Below are 20,998 nucleotides of genomic sequence, written 5' to 3' on the forward strand. Positions count from 1 at the left end.
AATCCAAGAACATGGAATATCTCTCTATCTATTTGTATCATCTTTAATTTCTTTCATCAATGTCTTATAATTTTCAGCATACAGGTCTCTTGTCTCCTTAGGTATGTTTATTCCTAGATATTTTATTCTTTTTGTTGCAGTGGTAAATGGTAGTGTTTTCTTAATTGCTCTTTCAGATTTTTCATCATTAGTGTATAGGAATGCAAGAGATTTCTGTGCATTAATGTTGTATCCTGCTACTTTACCAAATGCATTGATTAGCTCTAGTAGTTTTCTGGTAGCACCTTTAGGATTCTCTATGTATAGTATCATGTCATCTGCAAACAGTGACAGGTTTACTTCTTCTTTTCCTATTTGGATTCCTTTTATTTCTTTTTCTTCTCTGATTGCTGTGGCTAAAACTTCCAAAATTATGGTGAATAATAGTGGAGAGAGTGGGCAACGTTGTCTTGTTCCTGATCTTAGTGGAAATGGTTTCAGTTTTTCACCATTGAGGACAACGTTGGCTGTGGGTTTGCCATATATGACCTTTATTATGTTGAGGAAAGTTCCTTCTATGCCTACTTTCTGCAGGGTTTTTATCATAAATGGATGTTGAATTTTGTCCAAAGCTTTCTCTGCATCTATTGAGATGATCATATGTTTTTTCTCCTTCAATTTGTTAATATGGTGTATCACATTGACTGATTTGCTTACATTGAAGAATCCTTGCATTCCTGGGATAAACCCCACTTGATCATGGTGTATGATCCTTTTAATGTGCTGTTGGATTCTGTTTGCTAGTGTTTTGTTGAGGATTTTTGCATCTATGTTCATCAGTGGTACTGGCCTGTAGTTTTCTTTCTTTGTGACATCTTTGTCTGGTTTTGGTATCAGGGTGATGGTGGCCTCGTAGAATGAGTTTGGGAGTGTTTCTCCCTCTGCTATATCTTGTAAGAGTTTGAGAAGATAGGTGTTAGCTCTTCTCTAAATGTTTGATAGGATTTGGCTGTGAAGCCATCTGGTCCTGGGCTTTTTTGTTTGTTGGAAGAATTTTAATCACAGTTTCAATTTCAGTGCTTTTGATTGGTCTGTTCATATTTTCTATTTCTTCCTGGTTCAGTCTCAGATGGTTGTGCATTTCTAAGAATTTGTCCATTTCTTCTAGATTGTCCATTTTATTGGCGTATAGTTGCTTGTAGTAATCTCTCATGATCCTTTGTATTTCTGCAGTGTCAGTTGTTACTTATCCTTTATCATTTCTAATTCTGTTGATTTGAGTCTTCTCCCTTTTTTTTCTGATGAGTCTGGCTAATGGTTTATCAATTTTGTTTATCTTCTCAAAGAACCAGCTTTTAGTTTTATTGATCTTTGCTATCGTTTTCTTCATTTCTTTCTGACCTGATCTTAATGATTTTTTTCCTTCCGTTAACTGTGGAGTTTTTTTGTTCTGCTTTCTATAATTGCTTTTGGTGTAAGGTTAGGTTGTTTATTTGAGTTGTTTCTTGTTTCTTAAGGTAGGATTGTATTGCTATAAACTTCCCTCTTAGAACTGCTTTTGCTGCATCCCATAGGTTTTGGGTCATCCTGTTTTCCTTGTCATTTTTTCTAGGTATTTTTTTATTTCTTTAGTGATCTCTTGGTTATTAAGTAGTGTGTTGTTTAGCCTCCATGTGTTTGTATTTTTTACAGATTCTTTCTTGTAATTGATATCTAGTCTCATAGCGTTGTGGTCGGAAAAGATACTTGATACGATTTCAATTTTCTTAAATTTACCAGGGCTTGATTTGTGACCCAAGATATGATCTATCCTGGAGAAGAATGTGTATTCTGTTGTTTTTGGATGGAATGTGCTATAAATATCAATTAAGTCCATCTTGTTTAATGTATCATTTAAAGCTTGTGTTTCCTTATTTATTTTCATTTTGGATGATCTGTCCATTGGTGAAAGTAGGGTGTTAAAGTCCCCTACTATACTTGTGTTACTGTTGATTTCCCCTTTTATGGCTGTTAGTATTTGCCTTACGTATTGAGGTGCTCCTATGTTGGGTGCATAAATATGTACAATTGTTATATCTTCTTCTTGGATTGGTCCCTTGATCATTATGTAATGTCCATCTTTGTCTCTTGTAATAGTCTTTATTTTAAAGTCTGTTTTGTCTAATATGAGAATTGCTACTCCAACTTTCTTTTGATTTCCATTTGCACGGAATATCTTTTTCCATCCCTTCACTTTCAGTCTGTATGTGTCCCTAGGTCTGAAGTGGGTCTCTTCTAGACAGCATATATACGGGTCTTGTTTATGTATCCATTCAGCCAGTCTATGTCTTTTGGTTAGACCATTTAATCCATTTACATTTAAGGTAATTATCGATATGTATATTCTTTTTTTTTTTTTTTTTTTTTTTTTTTTTGCAGTATGCGGGCCTCTCACTGTTGTGGCCTCTCCCATTGCGGAGCACAGGCTCCGGATGGCAGGCTCAGTGGCCATGGCTCACGGGCCCAGCCGCTCCACGGCATGTGGGATCTTCCCGGACCGGGGCAAAAACCCGTGTCCCCTGCATCGGCAGGCGGACTCTCAACCACTGCGCCACCAGGGAAGCCCGATATGTATATTCTTATTACCATTTTATTAATTGCTTTGGGTTTGTTATTGTAAGTCTTTTCCTTCTCTTGTGTTTTCTGCCTAGAGAGGTTCCTTTAGCATTTGTTGTAAAGCTGGTTTGGTGGTGCTGAAATTCTCTTAGCTTTTGCTTGTCTGTAAAGGTTTTAATTTCTCCATCAAATCTGAATGAGATCCTTTCTGGGTAGAGTAATCTTGGCTGTAGGTTTTTCTCCTTCATCACTTTAAATATGTACTGCCACTCCCTTCTGGCTTGCAGAATTTCTGCTGAAATATCAGCTGTTAACCTTATGGGGATTCCCTTGTGTGTTATTTGTTTTTGCCTTGCTGCTTTTAATATTTTTTCTTTGTATTTAATTTTTGATAGTTTGATTAATATGTGTCTTGGCATGTTTCTCCTTGGATGTATCCTGTATGGGACTCTCTGTGCTTCCTGGACTTGATTAACTATTTCCTTTCCCATATTAGGGATGTTTTCAACTATAATCTCTTCAAATATTTTCTCAGTCCCTTTCTTTTTCTCTTTTTCTTCTGGGACCCCTATAATTCGAATGTTGGTGCATTTAATGTTGTCCCAAAGGTCTCTGAGACTGTCCTGAATTCTTTCCATTCTTTTTTGTTTATTCTGCTCTGCAGTAGTTATTTCCATTATTTTATCCTCCAGGTCACTTATCCATTCTTCTGCCTCAGTTATTCTGCTATTGATCCCTTCTAGAGAATTTTTAATTTCATTTATTGTGTTGTTCATCACTGGTTGTTTGCTATTTAGTTCTTCTAGGTCCTTGTTAAACGTTTCTTGTATTTTCTCCATTCTATTTCCAAGATTTTGGATCATCTTTACTATCATTATTCTGAATTCTTTTACAGGTAGACTGCCTAGTTCCTCTTCATTTGTTAGGTCTGGTGGGTTTTTATCTTACTCCTTCATCTGCTGTGTGTTTTTCTGTCTTCTCATTTTGCTTAACTTACTCTGTTTGGGGTCTCCTTTTCGCAGGCTGCAGGTTCGTAGTTCACGTTGTTTTTGGTTTCTGTCCCCAGTAGCTAAGCTTGGTTCAGTGGGTTGTGTAGGCTTCCTGGTGGAGGGGACTAGTGCCTGTTTTCTGGTGGATGAGGCTGGATCTTGTCTTTCTGGTGGGCAGGTCCACATCTGCTGGTGTGTTTTGAGGTGTCTGTGGCCTTATGATTTTATACCGCCTCTTTGCTAATGGATGGAGTTGTGTTCCTGTCTTGCTAGTTGTTTGGCATAGGGTGTCCAGCACTGTAGCGTTGTTGAGTGAAGCTGGGTCTTTGTGTTGAGATGGAGATCTCTGGGAGAGCTTTTCCTGTTTGATATTACTTGGAGCTGGGAGGTCTCTTGTGGACCAGTGTCCTGAACTTGGCTCTCCCACCTCAGAGGCACAGCCGTGACGCCTGGCTGGAGCGCCAAGAGCCTGTCATCCACACGGCTCAGAATAAAAGGGAGGAAAAAAAAGAAAGAAACAAACTAGAATATAAAGTAAAATAAAATAACGTTATTAAAATAAAAAGTAATTATTAAAAAATGTTTTAAGTAATAATAAAAAGAAAGTGGAGAGCAACCAAACCAACAAAGAAATCCACCAATGATAACAAGTGCTAAAAACTATACTAAAAACAAACAAAAAAAAAAGCGGACAGACAGAACCCTAGGACAAATGTTCAAAGCAAAGCTATACAGACAATATCACACACAGAAGCATACACATACTCACAAAGAGGAAAAGGGGGAAAAAAAAATATATGTATATCATTGCTCCCAAAGTCCACCACCTCAATTTGGGATGACTCGTTGTCTATTCAGGTATTCCACAGATGCAGGGTACATCAATTTGTTTGTGGAGATTTAATCCGCTGCTCCTGAGGCTACTGGGAGAAATTTCCCTTTCTCTTCTTTGTTCGCACAGCTCCTGGGGTTCAGCTTTGGATTTGGACCCGCCCTCTGCATGTAGGTCACCTGAGGGTGTCTGTTCTTCCCTCAGACAGGACGGGGTTAAAGGAGCAGCTGATTCGGGGACTCTGGCTCACTCAAGCCGCGGGGGAGGGAGGGGTACGGATGCGGGGCGAGCCTGCTGCGGCAGAGGCAGGCGTGACATTGCACCAGCCTGAGGCGTGTCGTGCGTTCTCCCGGGGAAGTTGTCCCTGGATCATGGGACCCTGGCAGTGGCGGGCTGCACCGACTCCCGGGAGGGGAGGTGTGATCTGTGCTTGCACACAGGTTTCTTGGTGGTGGCAGCAGCAGCCTTAGTGTCTCATGCCCATCTCTGGGGTCTGCGCTGATAGCCGTGGCGCGCGCCCTTCTCTGGAGCTCCTTAACGCGGTGCTCTTAATCCCCTCTCCTAGTGCACCAGGAAACAAAGAGGCAAGAAAAAGTCTCTTGCCTCCTCGGCAGGTCCAGACTTTATCCCGGACTCCCTCCCGGCTAGCCGTGGCGCACTAGCCCCCTTCAGGCTGTGTTCATGCAGCCACCCCCAGTCCTCTCCTTGAGATCTGACCTCCGAAGCCCGAGCCTCAGCTCCCAGCCCCCGCCTGCCCCGGCGGGTGAGCAGACAAGCCTCTCGGGCCGGTGAGTGCTGGTCGGCACTGATCCTCTGTGCGGGAATCTCTCCGCTTTGCCCTCCGCACTCCTGTTGCTGCGCTTTCCTCTGTGGCTTCGAAGCTTCCCGCCTCTGCCACCCGCAGTCTCTGCCCGCCCTCGAAGGGGCTTCCTAGTGTGTGGAAACCTTTCCTCCTTCCCAGCTCCCTCCCAGAGGTTCAGGTTCCATTCCTATTCTTTTGTCTCTGTTTATTCTTTTTCTTTTGCCCTACCCAGGTACGTGGGGAGTTTCTTGCCTTTTGGGAGGTCTGAGGTCTTCTGCCAGCGTTCAGTAGGTGTTCTGTAGGAGTTGTTCCACATGTAGATGTATTTCTGATGTATTTGTGGGGAGGAAGGTGATCTCCATGTCTTTCTCTTCCACCATCTTGAAGCTCCTCCCCCTTCCCAGTTTTTCAAAGTTACAGACCTCTTCCACCACCTCCCCTCCAGGCACTCTTGATCCCCCAGTGCTGCTTTTTTTTTTTTTTTTTTTGCCTATAACACTCATCAACTTCTTTTTTTTCACATTCTGAAACTTCTTTATTTGTTGAGGACAGTTAACAAATAGAATAAATACTTTTCACATGGAGCCCTGCATTTTTTCCAACATTTACTTACCAACTTCTAATATAGTACAAGATTGACTTAATTATTTTATGTATTTGTTGTCTGGAGCACCTGCTACAGAGTAAGTTCCACAACAGCAGGAATGTTTGTTTTGTTTACTGGTGTACCCCCAAGCACCTTGCACATATTAGCTCCTCAATAAATATTTGTCAAATTTAGTCTTGAATAGCTGTTGAACATACAAAATTGATGCTTGAGAGATGGATTTCTGGACTCTCTGGAGCTAAAGAGATGAGGATGCAGATCTGGGAGTCTTCACTCTATTGTAAGTCTTCATCCTCTAGTGCCTGGAAGATTCAGTGACCTTCCGTTATGTCTTCTGGCCTGTAGCTCCTTTCCCCTCCAGTCCACTCACCACACTGTCACCAAAGTTGTCTAATATATAGTTATAAGTATTCTGGTTTCCGTGTCCTGATTAAAACCTCCCAGGGACTCTCCACTACTGAAAGAGTACAGGCCCCTCAATAGGATGCATAAGACTTTCTGTGATATGCCCCAGCCTAACCTTCTGGCTTCATCCACACCCAGCCCAGCCCACATAGCCTCTGTGCCAGTTACATCTTCCTGGCCAGCCCTGCACATTCTCCCCAAGGTGCCTGCATGTATGGTCTCTCAGTCCAGAGTGTCTGTCCCGTCTCCACTGTGCCTGAGCAACTCCAGCTTATCCTGCAAGTAATATCTTCACTTTGGGATACTACTTGGCCCTGCCTCTGTCTGCTGTAGTTAACTCTCCTTCCCTGTATTCCTCCAGAGATGTGCACCCATCTGGAGTTCACAACTAGAGGACAATGTGCCAGGAGGCTGGGACTGCCAACCAGTGGGCAGCACCTATATGGTTAAAAAGTTTTTTAATGCCTTGCTCTCTTTTCTCTCTTTCTCTCTCTCCCTAAAACATACACACACACACACACACACACACACATACATACACACACACACACACACACACACACACACACACACACACACACACACACACACACACACACACACACACACACACACACACACACCCTGGATTATTTTTCCTTGGATAAATGCAGTCCTGAGCACAGTTGTTTTTAAGTTGTCCTAACCTTTTAGTTTATCAATTTTTCAAGGATCCAGAGTTTTAGATATTGGATTCTGTACTTATTTTTCTGTACTGCTCTGTTTTTATGAGGATAGCTTTGCTTGGCGTTCTTTATTCATTTTAAAGTATTTAAGATTTTTGTAGAAAGTTTTATTTGGTTCTTTTATTCTCTGATTACATATTGATCTCAACGTCGTGATATTTATGTGCTTTTAATTTTTCTCTCAACACTGTTAGAATTGCATTATGTTCACCCAAGGAATCCACATCTATACAAAATATGGCCAGTTTTGTTATTTCTTCCATTCATACTATTTTCATGATTTCTAAAAGTTTTTTTTTCTACTTTGCTTGAAAAGAAAACATCATATACTGACAAAATTCACCTTGAAAAGGGTCCCTAGTTCACTTCACTGCCAGAGAGTCTACTAGTTAACTTTGATTTCGAAGAAAAGTTCTCAGATGTGAGCAAAATAAAATTCAGCCACACCCTAAGAGCTAGGTGCAAATAGTGTTAGAGGAGAATGCCCCCCTTGCTTGACCACTCCATATTTCAGGGTCACAGCCTGCCCTTTGGCATCCTCATGTGTCTCCTCTTTTTCTCTCTTTCCCTGGATGCTGATTTCTCTTTCTTTACGTGACAGCGGCCATGACACGAATGGGGTCCACTAACCACCAGCATTTCTCTGCAGCCATTTGATTTCTGCTTTGGGTAACACCAGAGGAGATTGATCAGTTATATAAACTCAATCCTGAGCACAGTTCTTCCCATTTGAAATTCACCGTGCCTTATGCCGAGGACATTTTCAAACACTGAGGGAGGGAAATGTCGGATTTATTAATGAGTGATGTGCCGGCTTCCTCTCTGTGTCTCCCTTTTGTGGTTCACATTCTGACCATTCAGTCAGGTTTATCCTGTTCAAACCCTGTATTTGAATGCAACTGGAAGAGGTTGCTAGGCTTTTTTTCATTTTTATTTTAATTTGTGTAGTTAGAAAAATGTTTCTCAAATGTGATTTGTGGATTCATGTTATTCAGGGTTCCTGGATTAATTGAATAAAATCTGGTAGCACTTCTACATGATCTGAATTATAAAATTACATCTATCCATTAGGCTGAAAAATATTTTTGAATAGTTTTATAGGATTTCAAGAATCTTAGCACTTTCTTAACATTGAAAGTTCAATCTTCACATTTTCAAGGGCAGTGAAACATTCTTATCTGACCTACGGCTTATTAAGGGGACAAAACCCTGTCCATCAATCAAGACTGACAGTTCAATGTATTTTCTGAACAGGACTTCTTACAATATGCACAATGATAAAACAAATGTCCATTTATTCTTATTTCCCAGAAGTTGAATACTTTCAGCCATTCTTAAAAGGACAAAGATATTTACTAACAGATTATGACTGTGTGAGGGATAATCTTGAGAATATAATGGAATTCTGTTGTTTTTATCTTTACTGTTACCATATCAGAGTTGGACAATTATCTTGATCATGTTTGACAACTAGAAAATGCATGTTGGCTTTTTCTTGTGCTATGATTCAGTCATTTTCAACTTTTAAAATGTTTATTGGAAGAAGGGATACAATATTAGATAAGAATCTGAATAAGAGCACTATTTAGGTTTCTCTCAAAGAAGCAACATTTGTATAATAATCAAGAGTAAATGTTTAAAGGAGCTGCTAAAACAATATTTATAACACATGAAAATTATTTTTGTACCATGTTTAACTTGTTTTCTCCTATAGTGACCTATATATGAATTTTAATAAGCTTTTTATTATAAATAAAGTATACATATTAATATAGGAATACTTTTTCTGTTTCAGAAATTAATGTCAGTGACAGGTTGCCATATACACTATAACTTTTCTCTACAAGCACACAAATCTTTTCCTTGATTTTTAGTAGAAAAAAAAAAATCTTCCTTTTACATAGTTGTACCTTCACATGATATTTAAAACCACCTGTTAGGAACAGGTTACCCTGATAACCACTTTGAAAACAGCATGTTTTAGACACACAGCATCAAAACAGCAACAACAACGACAAAAAAAACATATGCAGTTTTGCAACATACATGTGCTACAAAAACCTTAAAAATACTGTTCTATTCCAACAGATAAATAGGTTTGGCCAAAATATTTTCAATCTAAGTTCTGTTAGTAAAAAGGGTGATTATTCCCTTATTTTTCTCCATTTGCTTACAACTCATAATGTCATATAATATACATTCATGAGACATATTTATACTAAAAAAATTACTCATTGTTTATCTGAAATTCAAATTTAACTGAACATCCTATATATTCATTTCCTAAACCTCAGTGGGGGCATGGGTTTGCTCTTCTTTAAAGAGGTAAAGTAATGGTTCCTTATCTGTTGTTCTTCGTTAGTATGGAAGGCCCTTACCATGTCTTGGAGGACAATTTTTTTTTTAATTTCATTTATTTTTTTAACATCTTTATTGGAGTATAATTGCTTTACAATGATGTATTAGTTTCTGCTTTATAACAAAGTGAATCAGCTATACATACACATATATCCCCATATCTCTTGGAGGATAATTTAAGAAGGACTTCAGGAACTTGAAACAGCTTTAGAGGAAAACCACAAGATGGCCAAAGGGTGGGAAAATAATAAATAACACTATTTAAACTGTAGATGAGAGGGCCAAGGTGGTGAAATAGCAAGTATTTGGAGTGGGCTCACATAGTAGACTGTGCCAAGTTCCTCATTTTTGATGAAGGTACGCAGAAACTGGCTAAGACACAACTTAGGAGGGTAAGCATAATAGCTACATTTATTGGATGCCAGTGTATGCTGCATAATTGAATGCCAGTGTCTCATAATTCATCTCTAACACTCCTGGCCAACCCACAGATGTGTACCATTATTATCCCCATGTTTTAGATGAAGAAACTGACACTCAGAGTCAGAAGGTAGGTAAATGGTAAAGCCCAGATTCACATCACATCAGAGTGTGATGACACCAAGGCCCATGCTCTCTCCACTACACCCACCTGTTCTCCAGAAGGCTTATGAGTTATTGGGAACAATGTTGTTAAGCAAACTAGTCTGTAACTATTAGGCATAAGATTAACTCATGGGTATTTTGAATCATTTAAATGTGGTCATATAAATGAGCAGTTGTGTGGGCTGAAAAACCCTGAAGACTTCTTCTGTCCTTTTGACTTACTGTTAGAAATCATTGTCAAGGTAGTGTCTGTCTACATTAGAAGGGATTTTGGACATGTATTGTTTTATCTTTCTAAAGTCAGCTTAGGTTTTCTTTCATTTTTTGTGTTTTTTGCGGTACGCGGGCCTCTCACTGTTGTGGCCTCTCCTGTTGCGGAGCACGGCCTCCGGACGTGCAGGCTCAGAGGCCATGGCTCACGGGCGCAGCCACTCCACAGCATGTGGGATCTTCCCGGACCGGGGCACGAACCCGTGTCCCCTGCATCGGCAGGCAGACTCTCAACGACTGCGCCACCAGGGAAGCCCAGCTTAGGTTTTTTGATGATGATAACACTAAGTGTTAAAGCTTTAGGCCTAGGAATCAAATGTTGAACAAGGCATGTTTTAAAATTTGCTTTCTCGACAGCCCAGTAGATCTGTCAGTTTTCAATTTAGGTTACATATTTAGATTTTTAGCATTTATCTTGCTATGTTCAAATCCACAGATTGTATACTTTTTGAGGGTAGAAACTCTCAGTATTTAGACAAGGGCATGGTATGCAATGGGAGCTCACAAATATTTGATTAATATTATGTGATATAATACGACTCTTCATAAGCAGTGAGTGTTTATAAATACAGTATTTTAAATGTCATCAGGAATCTCCTATTGGAATCTTCTCTCCTTAGCTTTGTTTTTATGGGCCTACTTTTCAAATTAATGGAAATAATATAAATGTAGAAAGGGCTAAGAATTTTCCTTAGGATTTCACTCTGGCAAGTCCTCCTGGAGAATTTAGCCATGACTGTTTTTATGACTGCAGTTTCCTTAATACGGGGCCTCGGCCATTTTCCATCATCATAAATCCTTTATACACTTATAAGCAGGATTGAAATGTTTTCTAGTTTTTATATTTTGACTCTTCACTTAGATACATTATTTCTATCTTGAGATTATGTTAAGTAAATATTGTAGAAGAATTTGAAACTATAGAGCAGAAAAAAGCTGGTGTAGTACCTCAGAAATTTTAACTAGTAGATATATCTCCAAATGCAAAGTGAAATATTTAAAGAAATTATTCAAGTAAATAAAGAAACTGTCTTTGCCAATTACTTGAATGTTTTCTATAAAGTTGCTTTTATGCACTTGACTTTGTGTTTGAATTCACAAGTTTGTAGAATCTTCGAGTGGACGTTGTTTAGTCAGGACTTTCAGGCACAAGGAATAAAAGAATCACAATGAGGGGCTTCCCTAGTGGAGCAGTGGTTAAGAATCCACCTGCCAATGCAGGGGACACAGGTTCGAGCCCTGGCCCAGGAAGATCCCACATGCTGCGGAGCAGCTAAGCCTGTGCACCACAACTACTGAGCCTGCGCTCTAGACCCCGTGAGCCACAACTACTGAGCCCACGTGCTGCAACTACTGAAGCCCTCAGTCCTAGAGCCCGTGCTCCACAACAAAGAGAAGCCACCGCAATGAGAGGCCCGCGCACCACAACAAAGAGTAGCCCCCCCGCTCGCCACAACTAGAGAAAGCCCGCGTGCAGCAACGAAGACCCAAAGCAGCCAAAAATAAATTAATTAATTTTAAAAATTAATTAATTAAAATCTTTTAAAAAATCACAATGAAACTGCTGATGGAAAAAAGAAAGAGAAAGAAAGGAGGAAAGGAAAAATTTACTGGTTCTCATTAGCTGAAGACATGGTGGATGCAGATGCTTACACAATAGCATTAGTGGCCTGCCTTTCTTCATGTCTAGGATCCCCTGCCTCTTGGGTCACTTTCATGCTCAGGCAGGCTTTCTCCACACAGTGACAAAGATGGTCATCAGACAGTACAAGTTAATATCATTCTTAGTGCTAGTGATTTTTGAGGGAGAGAGGTCCCCTCCCAGTATCTATATTAAACCCCAAAAGACCCTGGTTCGCCTTGCTTTAGTCACATGCTCACCCCTGTCCAAGCTCTGGGTCAAAGGAATAGAATTCACTAAAAGGCCAGCCTGGTTTGCAAGCTCATCTTGTGGGGAAGAGATAAGCCAGGTGGCTGACAGCCCCATTAGATAGGGGAGAGTTTTCAAAAGAGTTGCCAGTAGTAGAGCAGGGGCTGGGCAGGTAAATGCAGAAAAAGTTTTCAAAATATTGTGCCTTTAGAACAAAAATCTTTTCCAGGAAATTCAAATAATTTGAAACAGCTCAAATAAGCATCATACTTAAAAAAATTAGAAATACACTTATAAGAACTAGCTTGCATGTTTATCATATTTTAGATAATATTTTATCCTCTTTGAATCTCAGTTTTGTCATGAAAACATGGGAGTTTCCCCTGAAACAGTTTACCCTGAAAACATGGGAGTAATGCTTACCTTCTAAGAAAACGTTCAGATTAGAAGAGGTGATGTAGTTGATAGCATCTTGTAAACTATAAAGTACTACCTATATATATAGTTATAAAATATTATGATTTCTAAGAAAAATCAGTTCCTAAGGAAAGCAGAGTTACCTGTGTCAAAGTTTTGAAAGTCCCTCTCTTTTAAAAAGCTATTCCATGACACCTGTTGTGTTTTTTCATGAGCCATCAGTACTTGCTTACAACACAGGTATATGCTTTGAGACAGGTTTTTGTTGATGAGGGCAATGATGGTGACAGTAGTAGTGGTGTTAGGCACAGGTAGTTACTCAATAACTCTTAGAGAATTAACTGTATTTCTAGATTTCTAGGGCATGAAAAGCCCAATGTAAGCTAGTTAAATGAGAAAACTAGAGGTAGATAGATGGCAGACAGAGTTGAGTATGTGGTCTTACCATTAGGTTAAGCTGGTATTTGTAGCTAATAGAGCAGCCCTCTTTAAAGGAAATACCCCTAAATACCAATAGTTTAATGACCAAGGTGCCACTGAGATAATCACTCCCAGGAAATGTTTTGCCAGTGAGTTTATCTTAACTATCAACTGAAAAGAAATACGGAAATGTTTTATGAGTGATTCAGTTTCACCTGCTACGTGCATGACGTTTTAAGAGAATGAATTAGTCAGTCTGTTTGAATCATCTTTACATGTTCCTTTTAGTAAGGAACTCAAAGTTGGTTAAATGGCCAGTGCTGTTTCAGAAAGAAAGAAAGAAAAAACAAACAGTAAAAAGACATTTTATATTGAAAGCCTGATCCAAGCACATCACAGGAATAAATGTATCAAGGCAAAAATACATAAAGATGAAAGTAGTTCTGGAGTCACTCCCAATATAAATATGAAAATTGCTCACACAGCCTGATCTGGCAGATGATATAGATAGAGAAGAGAGAGCAATATATGCCAGTTCAATGGCATTGGAGTAAAACGTAGAAAAACAATCTCAGAGTTGAAAATTATTGGAGTTGGAAAATACTTCAGCGTTCATTGGTTCAACCCAGGGGTATGCTTGTAAGTATTTAACAACCATCCCTCCAGGGGGGAAATAAGCCCTGATTTTTAGTGTTTGCCAACTTCTATGGGGTAAATACTCCCACCAAGGCTGATTTCAAGCAACCAAGATGAGGTCACTGAACACGGGTTGGGAAGAGATGCGTACGCTAAGCCGTCATTAGCTTGTTCCAGGGGCCTCCAGCACACAACTTGTTCAACACTGTAATTTTACAAATAAGAAAGCAGCTAAGGCCAAAGGAGTTGGGTGACTGGCTTTGGGTCATACAACCATTCAGCTGCACTGCCACAACCAAAACTCAGGTTTCCACCCCACTCGCCCGCCATGCTGAGCTTCAGTATTGGGAATGCATTGTGAGGAAAGGACTACGTCTGATTGATTAGTAAACTTGCCTGACTCCCTTAGCCTGGGTAAGTTCCCCTTGAGGGGCTCCCATAGACATTTCCACGTTGAGTTTAAACTGTAGTCTGTTTGTCTGCCTCTTCATCTCACAATTAGAAAATGCTTTATTTATTTTCATATCTTCTGCACAGTATCTGGAACACAGTACATGCTCAAAAACTATTTGTTGAGGGCATGAACAAGCAATAATAGAGAATATTTATTGTGCCAAGCACTGCTCCTAGTGGTTTATGTTCATTAACTCATTGAATTCTCAGAGTAACCATCATAAGTGAGACAGGTACTATAATCACTCCGATATTTCAAATGAGAAAATAGATGCTCAGAAAAATTTACCGAAGGTCACACAGACAGTGAATGGGTTCAAACCCTGCAGTCTGTCTCCAGAGCCTGTGCACTTGATCACTCAGCTGTCACTCAGTTAACTGGCAGTGTCATCAGTGTGCATAGCTCAGCAACAGATATTTCCCAAAGTATTCCTCCATTCCTTGTGAGGGACACAAACATTTCCTGGAGAAGATCTAATCTGACCAACACACACCATTGTTAACAGGGAAGGGCCTCAATTAATTGGAATGATTAATAAAACAGGATGTTTAAGTTTTCTCGTTAGCTGAGGGTTAAACAGAACCCATATTTTAATTAAAAATTCTATTGTTGACAATGGGCCCTAGTCCTATATTTTTGCTTTAATAAAAAAAATTTTTTTAATTAACATTTTTTTGATTTCTCAACCTGAAAAATGGCGTCACCACTTACTATCAAGAGAATATGAAGAAAGCATAGGAGACTGGGTTACTAACTCCAGGGTTATTCTGCAGGGTTTTTTCCTTAAATAGAAAAAATTTTTCTCCTTCCCTACTGGTTTTCTTATGATTTGCCATCTCATCAAATGAGATAACAGTTTGTACATTTTCTTGGACTCTAGTTGATTGAGGATTAGTACCATGAAAGACATGTACGAACCTTCAGATAGGAAACTTATTTTTTAAACATAATACCTCAGATTTTTTTTTTTTAAGATCATGTTGAAGGTTCCCTCAAAAAGCCTAGAAGAAAAAAGTCATTCTCACTCCACACTGCATTAATGGGCATCAACTAAGATGCAAATTGGTTGCAATGCTTTTTTTTCTTTTGACAATGGGAGTTTGTTTATTTTCTTCCCGTATTATCTTTCCTAGAGAAAATACAGTGATAAATTATGTACTAGGCTAATGTTCCCAATTTCAGAAGATACACTGATAGCATTTTGAGAAGTGCATTTAATTTTTCTGCATAATGTATTCTAGAAGGTTTAGACACATATTTGTAGTTTGTAGTTTGTATTTGTCTTGTAATAGAACAACTTGTCCCAAATCCTTTTCTTCTACTCCTTGTTATTCCCCCTACCAGTGCCAAAACTTTTCTAGTATACTTTAAAATAGTGAGACTTACATTCAAAAACAGCAAGTTTATGCATATATATACATATATATGCACATATGTAACAATCATATAGTTAGACATGTTTAAGTGTGTATATACACACACACATATGTATACACTATGTAACAAACAAAGTGCTTTCAAGGATAAGATCTCTTTTTGATACTTAAAGCAGTCATGTGAGGCTATTGGACCCTGGGAATCAGAGGTGAATGAATTGCCTAAAGTCATACAGCTAGAGAGGGAAAGGGCCAGAACCAGAGCTCTGTCTAACTTCTGCTCCAGTGCACTCTCCCTCTTAGCTCAGGAAGCTGCTCCAGTGTTAGTGAAGCATTCAACATCCCGGACAGATTCCTGTCAGTCAGACGTGGGATTGAATCTGGTTCTGTGTGACTTTTGGCAAGTTTGCTCATCTAGAAATGGAGAATAATAATACTTCCTACTTCACAGGATGTTTACAGAGAGTATATCAGAGGGTCTAGCAGAATGCCTGGCACGTGGTAAACACTCAATACAAGTTATTGTTATTTTTATTATTATATGGTTTATACCTTGCTGAAGCTCTGCTTTGCCCTCTGGTCCAACTATAATTTTGTAGCCTTTAAAGCCTATATCCTCAATCAGATGTCTTCATTTGGATCCTTAAAATCATTGTGTCCTTGGCCTTCTTTCTTGGGTTTCTTCCATATCTCATGAATGTGAAGAGGAAGTCATATACATTGTGTCTTCAGGAAGCCCTCAGAGCTACTATACAATCCTTTCTTTCTTGCTGACCTCAGTTTGCATACCCTGCTGTAGATATTCTAAACCTCCTCCTTTACCCTGAAGTCCCTGGTCACTCCTCTGTAACCATCAATTTCAGCAGATGGTCATATACCCTAATTTATTTTTTCGAACATTGAGATCATATTCCCTGAACTCCTTAAATGTCCCTATATCTTTATGTGACTTCTCATCTTCTCCTGCTGTCTCAGAAAGAGTGACTTCTCTTATGTTTCAGGGCTCTTGGAAATGCCTCTTTTTGATCCCTTGGAATGTTGATTGAACAATTTTTATCTCCCTCATTTTCTCTTTTTGTTTTCCCCGCTTCTTTAGGCCCATCTACTTGCATTTTTCCTGATTGTATCATATGCTCTCTCCTGCCACTATATCTTTGCACAAACTGCTCTTCCACTAGGAATTTCCATTCCTCATCCTCCTTCAAGACTCAGCTCTAGCCTCATTTCCAGTCTGGTTGGCTGCCCTTACTACACCTTCCCATAATTTCTGTCAACCCGTTGCCTCCACCAAGTGACTGTGAGCTTCCTGGGAAAGGTACCGTGTTTCTGGGTTCCAAGACCTACCACAGTGCCTGGCCTTTAGTAGATACCCAACAAACGTTAGTAGAAGAAAAAGAGACCTACAAATAAGTGTACGTCTTTCCTGCAACTTAAAGTCCTCTCAACCCTGATATTGCCTTCTGCTTGTCCTTCCTTTGACAAACATTCTACTTCCTCATCACATGTACCCTTGCAATTTGGTGGTCTGATACCACTGTTGAATCTGCTGAACCTACTCTTGTAAAGGTCAACAAGGAGCTTTTGTGTGGATTACATCCACCTTCCTGAGGCCCTCGCCTGCCTTCTGTGACGCAGTGCAATTTTGGCTCTCATGACGCCTCCCTGAACTAACTTACCTTCTTTGCTTCTTTCACTAGTTTCTCCAATGTGCGTATTCTCCGAGATCTGGTTCATTTGTCTTCTCTTCCTTCACCTTTTCCCTCCATGAACATACTCTTTCTTGGTTTTAACCATCCCCTCTGTGCAGATAACATGCAAAGTTTATTTCTATTCCAACTAGAATCCCAATTGCCCCACTAAGATCAAGTCCTGAAGTTTCATTCTTTCTAATGCACAGATGGCAGATACTTGGCACTTATGCTTATACTTGCCTCTGTCTCATCTAAGATGGATATTACCTCACCCAAGACCAATTGTGCCACTTTCCCAGTAAGAGCAGGCTTCTCCTCAAAATCCTTCTCATTATTCTCCTCTGTTGCTTGGCACATATGCTGTCTGCTTGGAATCTTCATTCTTCACTTCAGATAACCTGCTTGCTGGAAACAATGTAAAACCTACTAGTCATTCCTGTAGTAGAACGTTTTCACTCATTTCAATAACACATCGAACTCAACATGTTCAAAACCAGCTTATCATATTCCTTGATCTTTAGCCTAACTTCCTCCTACTGACCACCCTAGTTTGTGACTTGTTCCACTTTTTCCCAGATGACGCTGCTTATCTTTACCTTCTCTTTTGTGTTCCACCAGTTTAGGTGTCCAATCTTATTTATGCAAATATGTCTCTCATTCATCCTTTCCTTTCTATTCTTGGGGCCACCATCTTGCTTCTGGCCCTTACTACCTGGTTATGGGCTATAATGCCTGTCATCTGGTCTTCTCATTGCCAGGTTCTCCCTGCTCTAAGCCACTTTTCCTCCAGATCAATCTTCCTAGAGTAAAACCTTGCTCATATGACTCTCCAGCTCAAAACCCTTCAGTGACTTTCTATTACCTCTTAAATAATGCCTATAATTCCTATCAGTTTGGTAGGGTAAAATTATCTTTGATTTTGGAGTCAGTAAATTTGGTTTTAATCTCTGGCTACTACTCTTATCTGTTCTGCGACTTTGAACTTATTGTTTAATTTTTATTCACTCATTTATTCAACATATATTTATTGAACACCTACTCTGTTCTAGGTTCTATATCAAGTCCTTGAGATAGAGTGATGAACCAAACAGACATTGTCTTTGTCTTCTGGACCTGAAATGTATTGGACTTGTCCATATTTCTCATGATCATAGTAATCCTAAGTACAGGCCATGCCTTCCTCTCTTGATGCTTTTAACATTTGGTTTTTGCTATGCAGGAAATTATAATACCATGTATTATAGTAATTTGCATATATGTATTATCTCTCAACCCCACTGTAAGTTCACTGAAGGGTAAGTGCCATGTCCCATTTCCCACAGTGTAAGCACAGAGCCGTGCACAGTGAATTCGTTGTGTGTTTGTGGACCTAGAGTTAGTCTTTGGCATAGTTAAAATGCCCAGTATGTTTTTAGAGGCTCCCTTTGTCCTGTCAGAATTATGTATTTTTTCAAAAGGGGGAAAGAAGTAATAACTATTTGGTTTCTATTTCTCTAAGGCCTTTATTTTCTAACCCTGCCTATAGCTGTTATAAGTAGAACTCACAATGTTTATAACTTGTGCACCTTAACTTTTTAAAACCTGACTAACAAATCCACTTATGCTTCCTAGTAGAAATACTGTCCGTGTGCATACAATGGAATGTTAAAATAATGTTCTTTTAACTAAATAACTTTTGACTTGGTAACGAACAATATGTTGTTTTTCCCTGAGAAATCATTCTAGGACTTTAGCCCTAAAGATTATATTTTATTTTATACATTTTTAGCTTTCTGTTTTTACATTCCCAGTGATCTTACATTAAGTTAAGCATTTGTCTATCCAAAACAATAGGTCAGTTATAGCCAAATTATAACCATACCTTTCCTCTGCACACAAAATCCTATAAACAGCATGTGATCATATTGCTTCTAGAATTTATGATTGTTTTCCACCAAAAGGAAGCTAAATTTAGCCTAGTAATTCTACATGCTCCCAAGGAAACAATGCCTGCTGTGACTTGTAGAATAAATGAATCTGAACCACAATTCCTTTACTTGACTAACTGAGAAAGTTTAAATATCAACCTAGTCATTAACCACAGATATTAAACCACATTAAACAACCAGCAAAAGGTTAAGAAAGAAGTTTGCTATTTTTCTGACTTCGCTGCTGAATGAGTCTAACCTAGTTGCTGTTACAGAACAGAACATTGTTTGCATCTCATAATGGTTCTCTAAAATTACTTGTTCATGGCTTGAGTTCTAAAATTAGACTATGTAGAGTCATGTCCAACTGCACAATGCATCTTTATGTGAAACCAGCTAGAGTTTTTTGTTCTCACTCAATGTAAAAATTCCAGTTAGGAAGATTTGTTTCTAATAGTTTAACTGGTATAGTTCTTTCAGTTTCTTCTTTGTTTCTAATGACAACTAAACTGCTCTTGCCTTAAACATGTTTTGGCAGATAAACTTCTCACCATGAAGGCCCCTGCTGTGCTTGCACCTGGCATCCTTGTGCTTCTGTTTACCTTGGTGCAGAAGAGCAATGGGGAGTGTAAAGAGGCACTAGTAAAGTCCAAGATGAATGTGAACATGCAGTATCAGCTTCCTAACTTCACAGCAGAAACACCCATTCAGAATGTCGTTTCCCACAAGCATCACATTTACCTCGGTGCCATTAACTACCTTTACGTTTTAAATGACAAAGACCTTCAGAAGGTTGCTGAATACAAGACTGGGCCTGTGCTAGAACACCCAGATTGTTTCCCATGTCAGAATTGCAGCCACAAAGCCAATTTATCAGGTGGTGTTTGGAAAGATAACATCAACATGGCTCTGCTTGTTGACACGTACTATGATGACCAACTCATTAGCTGCGGCAGTGTCCACAGAGGGACCTGCCAGCGACACGTCCTTCCACCTGACAATACTGCTAACATACAGTCGGAGGTTCATTGCATGTACTCTCCACAGGCAGATGAAGAGCCCAGCCAATGTCCTGACTGTGTGGTGAGTGCCCTGGGAACCAAAGTCCTGCTGTCTGAAAAGGATCGATTCATCAACTTCTTCGTGGGCAATACCATAAATTCTTCTTACCTTCCAGATCATTCATTGCATTCGATATCTGTGAGAAGACTAAAGGAAACGCAAGATGGTTTTAAGTTTTTGACAGACCAATCCTATATTGATGTTCTACCTGAGTTCCGAGATTCCTACCCCATTAAGTATGTCCACGCCTTTGAAAGCAACCATTTTATTTACTTTTTGACGGTCCAACGGGAAACTCTAGATGCTCAGACTTTTCACACAAGAATAATCAGGTTCTGTTCCGTAGACTCTGGTTTGCATTCGTACATGGAAATGCCTCTGGAGTGTATTCTCACAGAAAAGAGAAGAAAGAGATCCACAAGGGAGGAAGTGTTTAATATTCTCCAAGCTGCGTATGTCAGTAAGCCTGGGACCCAGCTCGCTAAGCAAATAGGTGCCAACCTGAATGATGATATTCTCTACGGGGTGTTTGCACAAAGCAAACCAGATTCTGTCGAACCAATGAATCGCTCTGCTGTCTGTGCGTTCCCTGTCAAATATGTCAATGAGTTCTTCAACAAGATCGTCAACAAAAACAATGTGAGATGTCTCCAGCATTTTTATGGCCCCAACCACGACCACTGCTTCAATAGGGTAAGTCATACAGGTTCCCTACTTACAAATTATGAGGTACAAGTCATAATAGGTATCAGTCTAGAAGAGAATATAAAGGGCTTTCTGGTGTTTGGTAAATGGTCTTTATCCAAATATTTGCCAATTCTCTCCAAGAAAATTTAGAAATTGAATCTTCATTTAAAGGTAGAATCATAGCTTGAGAAAAAGTTAATGTGATAACTAAAAGAAAATATAAAATATTTTTACAATTTGGGTTTACAGGTTTGCCAGTATTTTTCAGATTATTAACCTTGTTTCTCATATCAGCTTTAGTAGTTCTGGTCAGATGTACATAAAGTTTAAC

At 39.4% G+C, this 20,998-nt stretch overlaps 1 protein-coding gene across 2 annotated transcripts in view; it reads left to right on the plus strand.

Moving 5' to 3' along the window:
- MET (MET proto-oncogene, receptor tyrosine kinase) overlaps positions 1 to 20,998 on the plus strand; it is a 127,001-nt gene that overhangs the window by 14,817 nt on the left and 91,186 nt on the right. For both annotated transcript variants that reach the window (XM_060020781.1, XM_060020782.1), the window contains exon 2: positions 19,457 to 20,673. In XM_060020781.1, the coding sequence (XP_059876764.1) occupies positions 19,471 to 20,673 (1,203 nt within the window). In that variant the 5' untranslated portion in view covers positions 19,457 to 19,470. The remainder of the gene's footprint in view (positions 1 to 19,456; positions 20,674 to 20,998) is intronic.

This window comes from Delphinus delphis, chromosome 9, assembly GCF_949987515.2.
Source record: "Delphinus delphis chromosome 9, mDelDel1.2, whole genome shotgun sequence".
Taxonomy (NCBI): domain Eukaryota; kingdom Metazoa; phylum Chordata; class Mammalia; order Artiodactyla; family Delphinidae; genus Delphinus; species Delphinus delphis.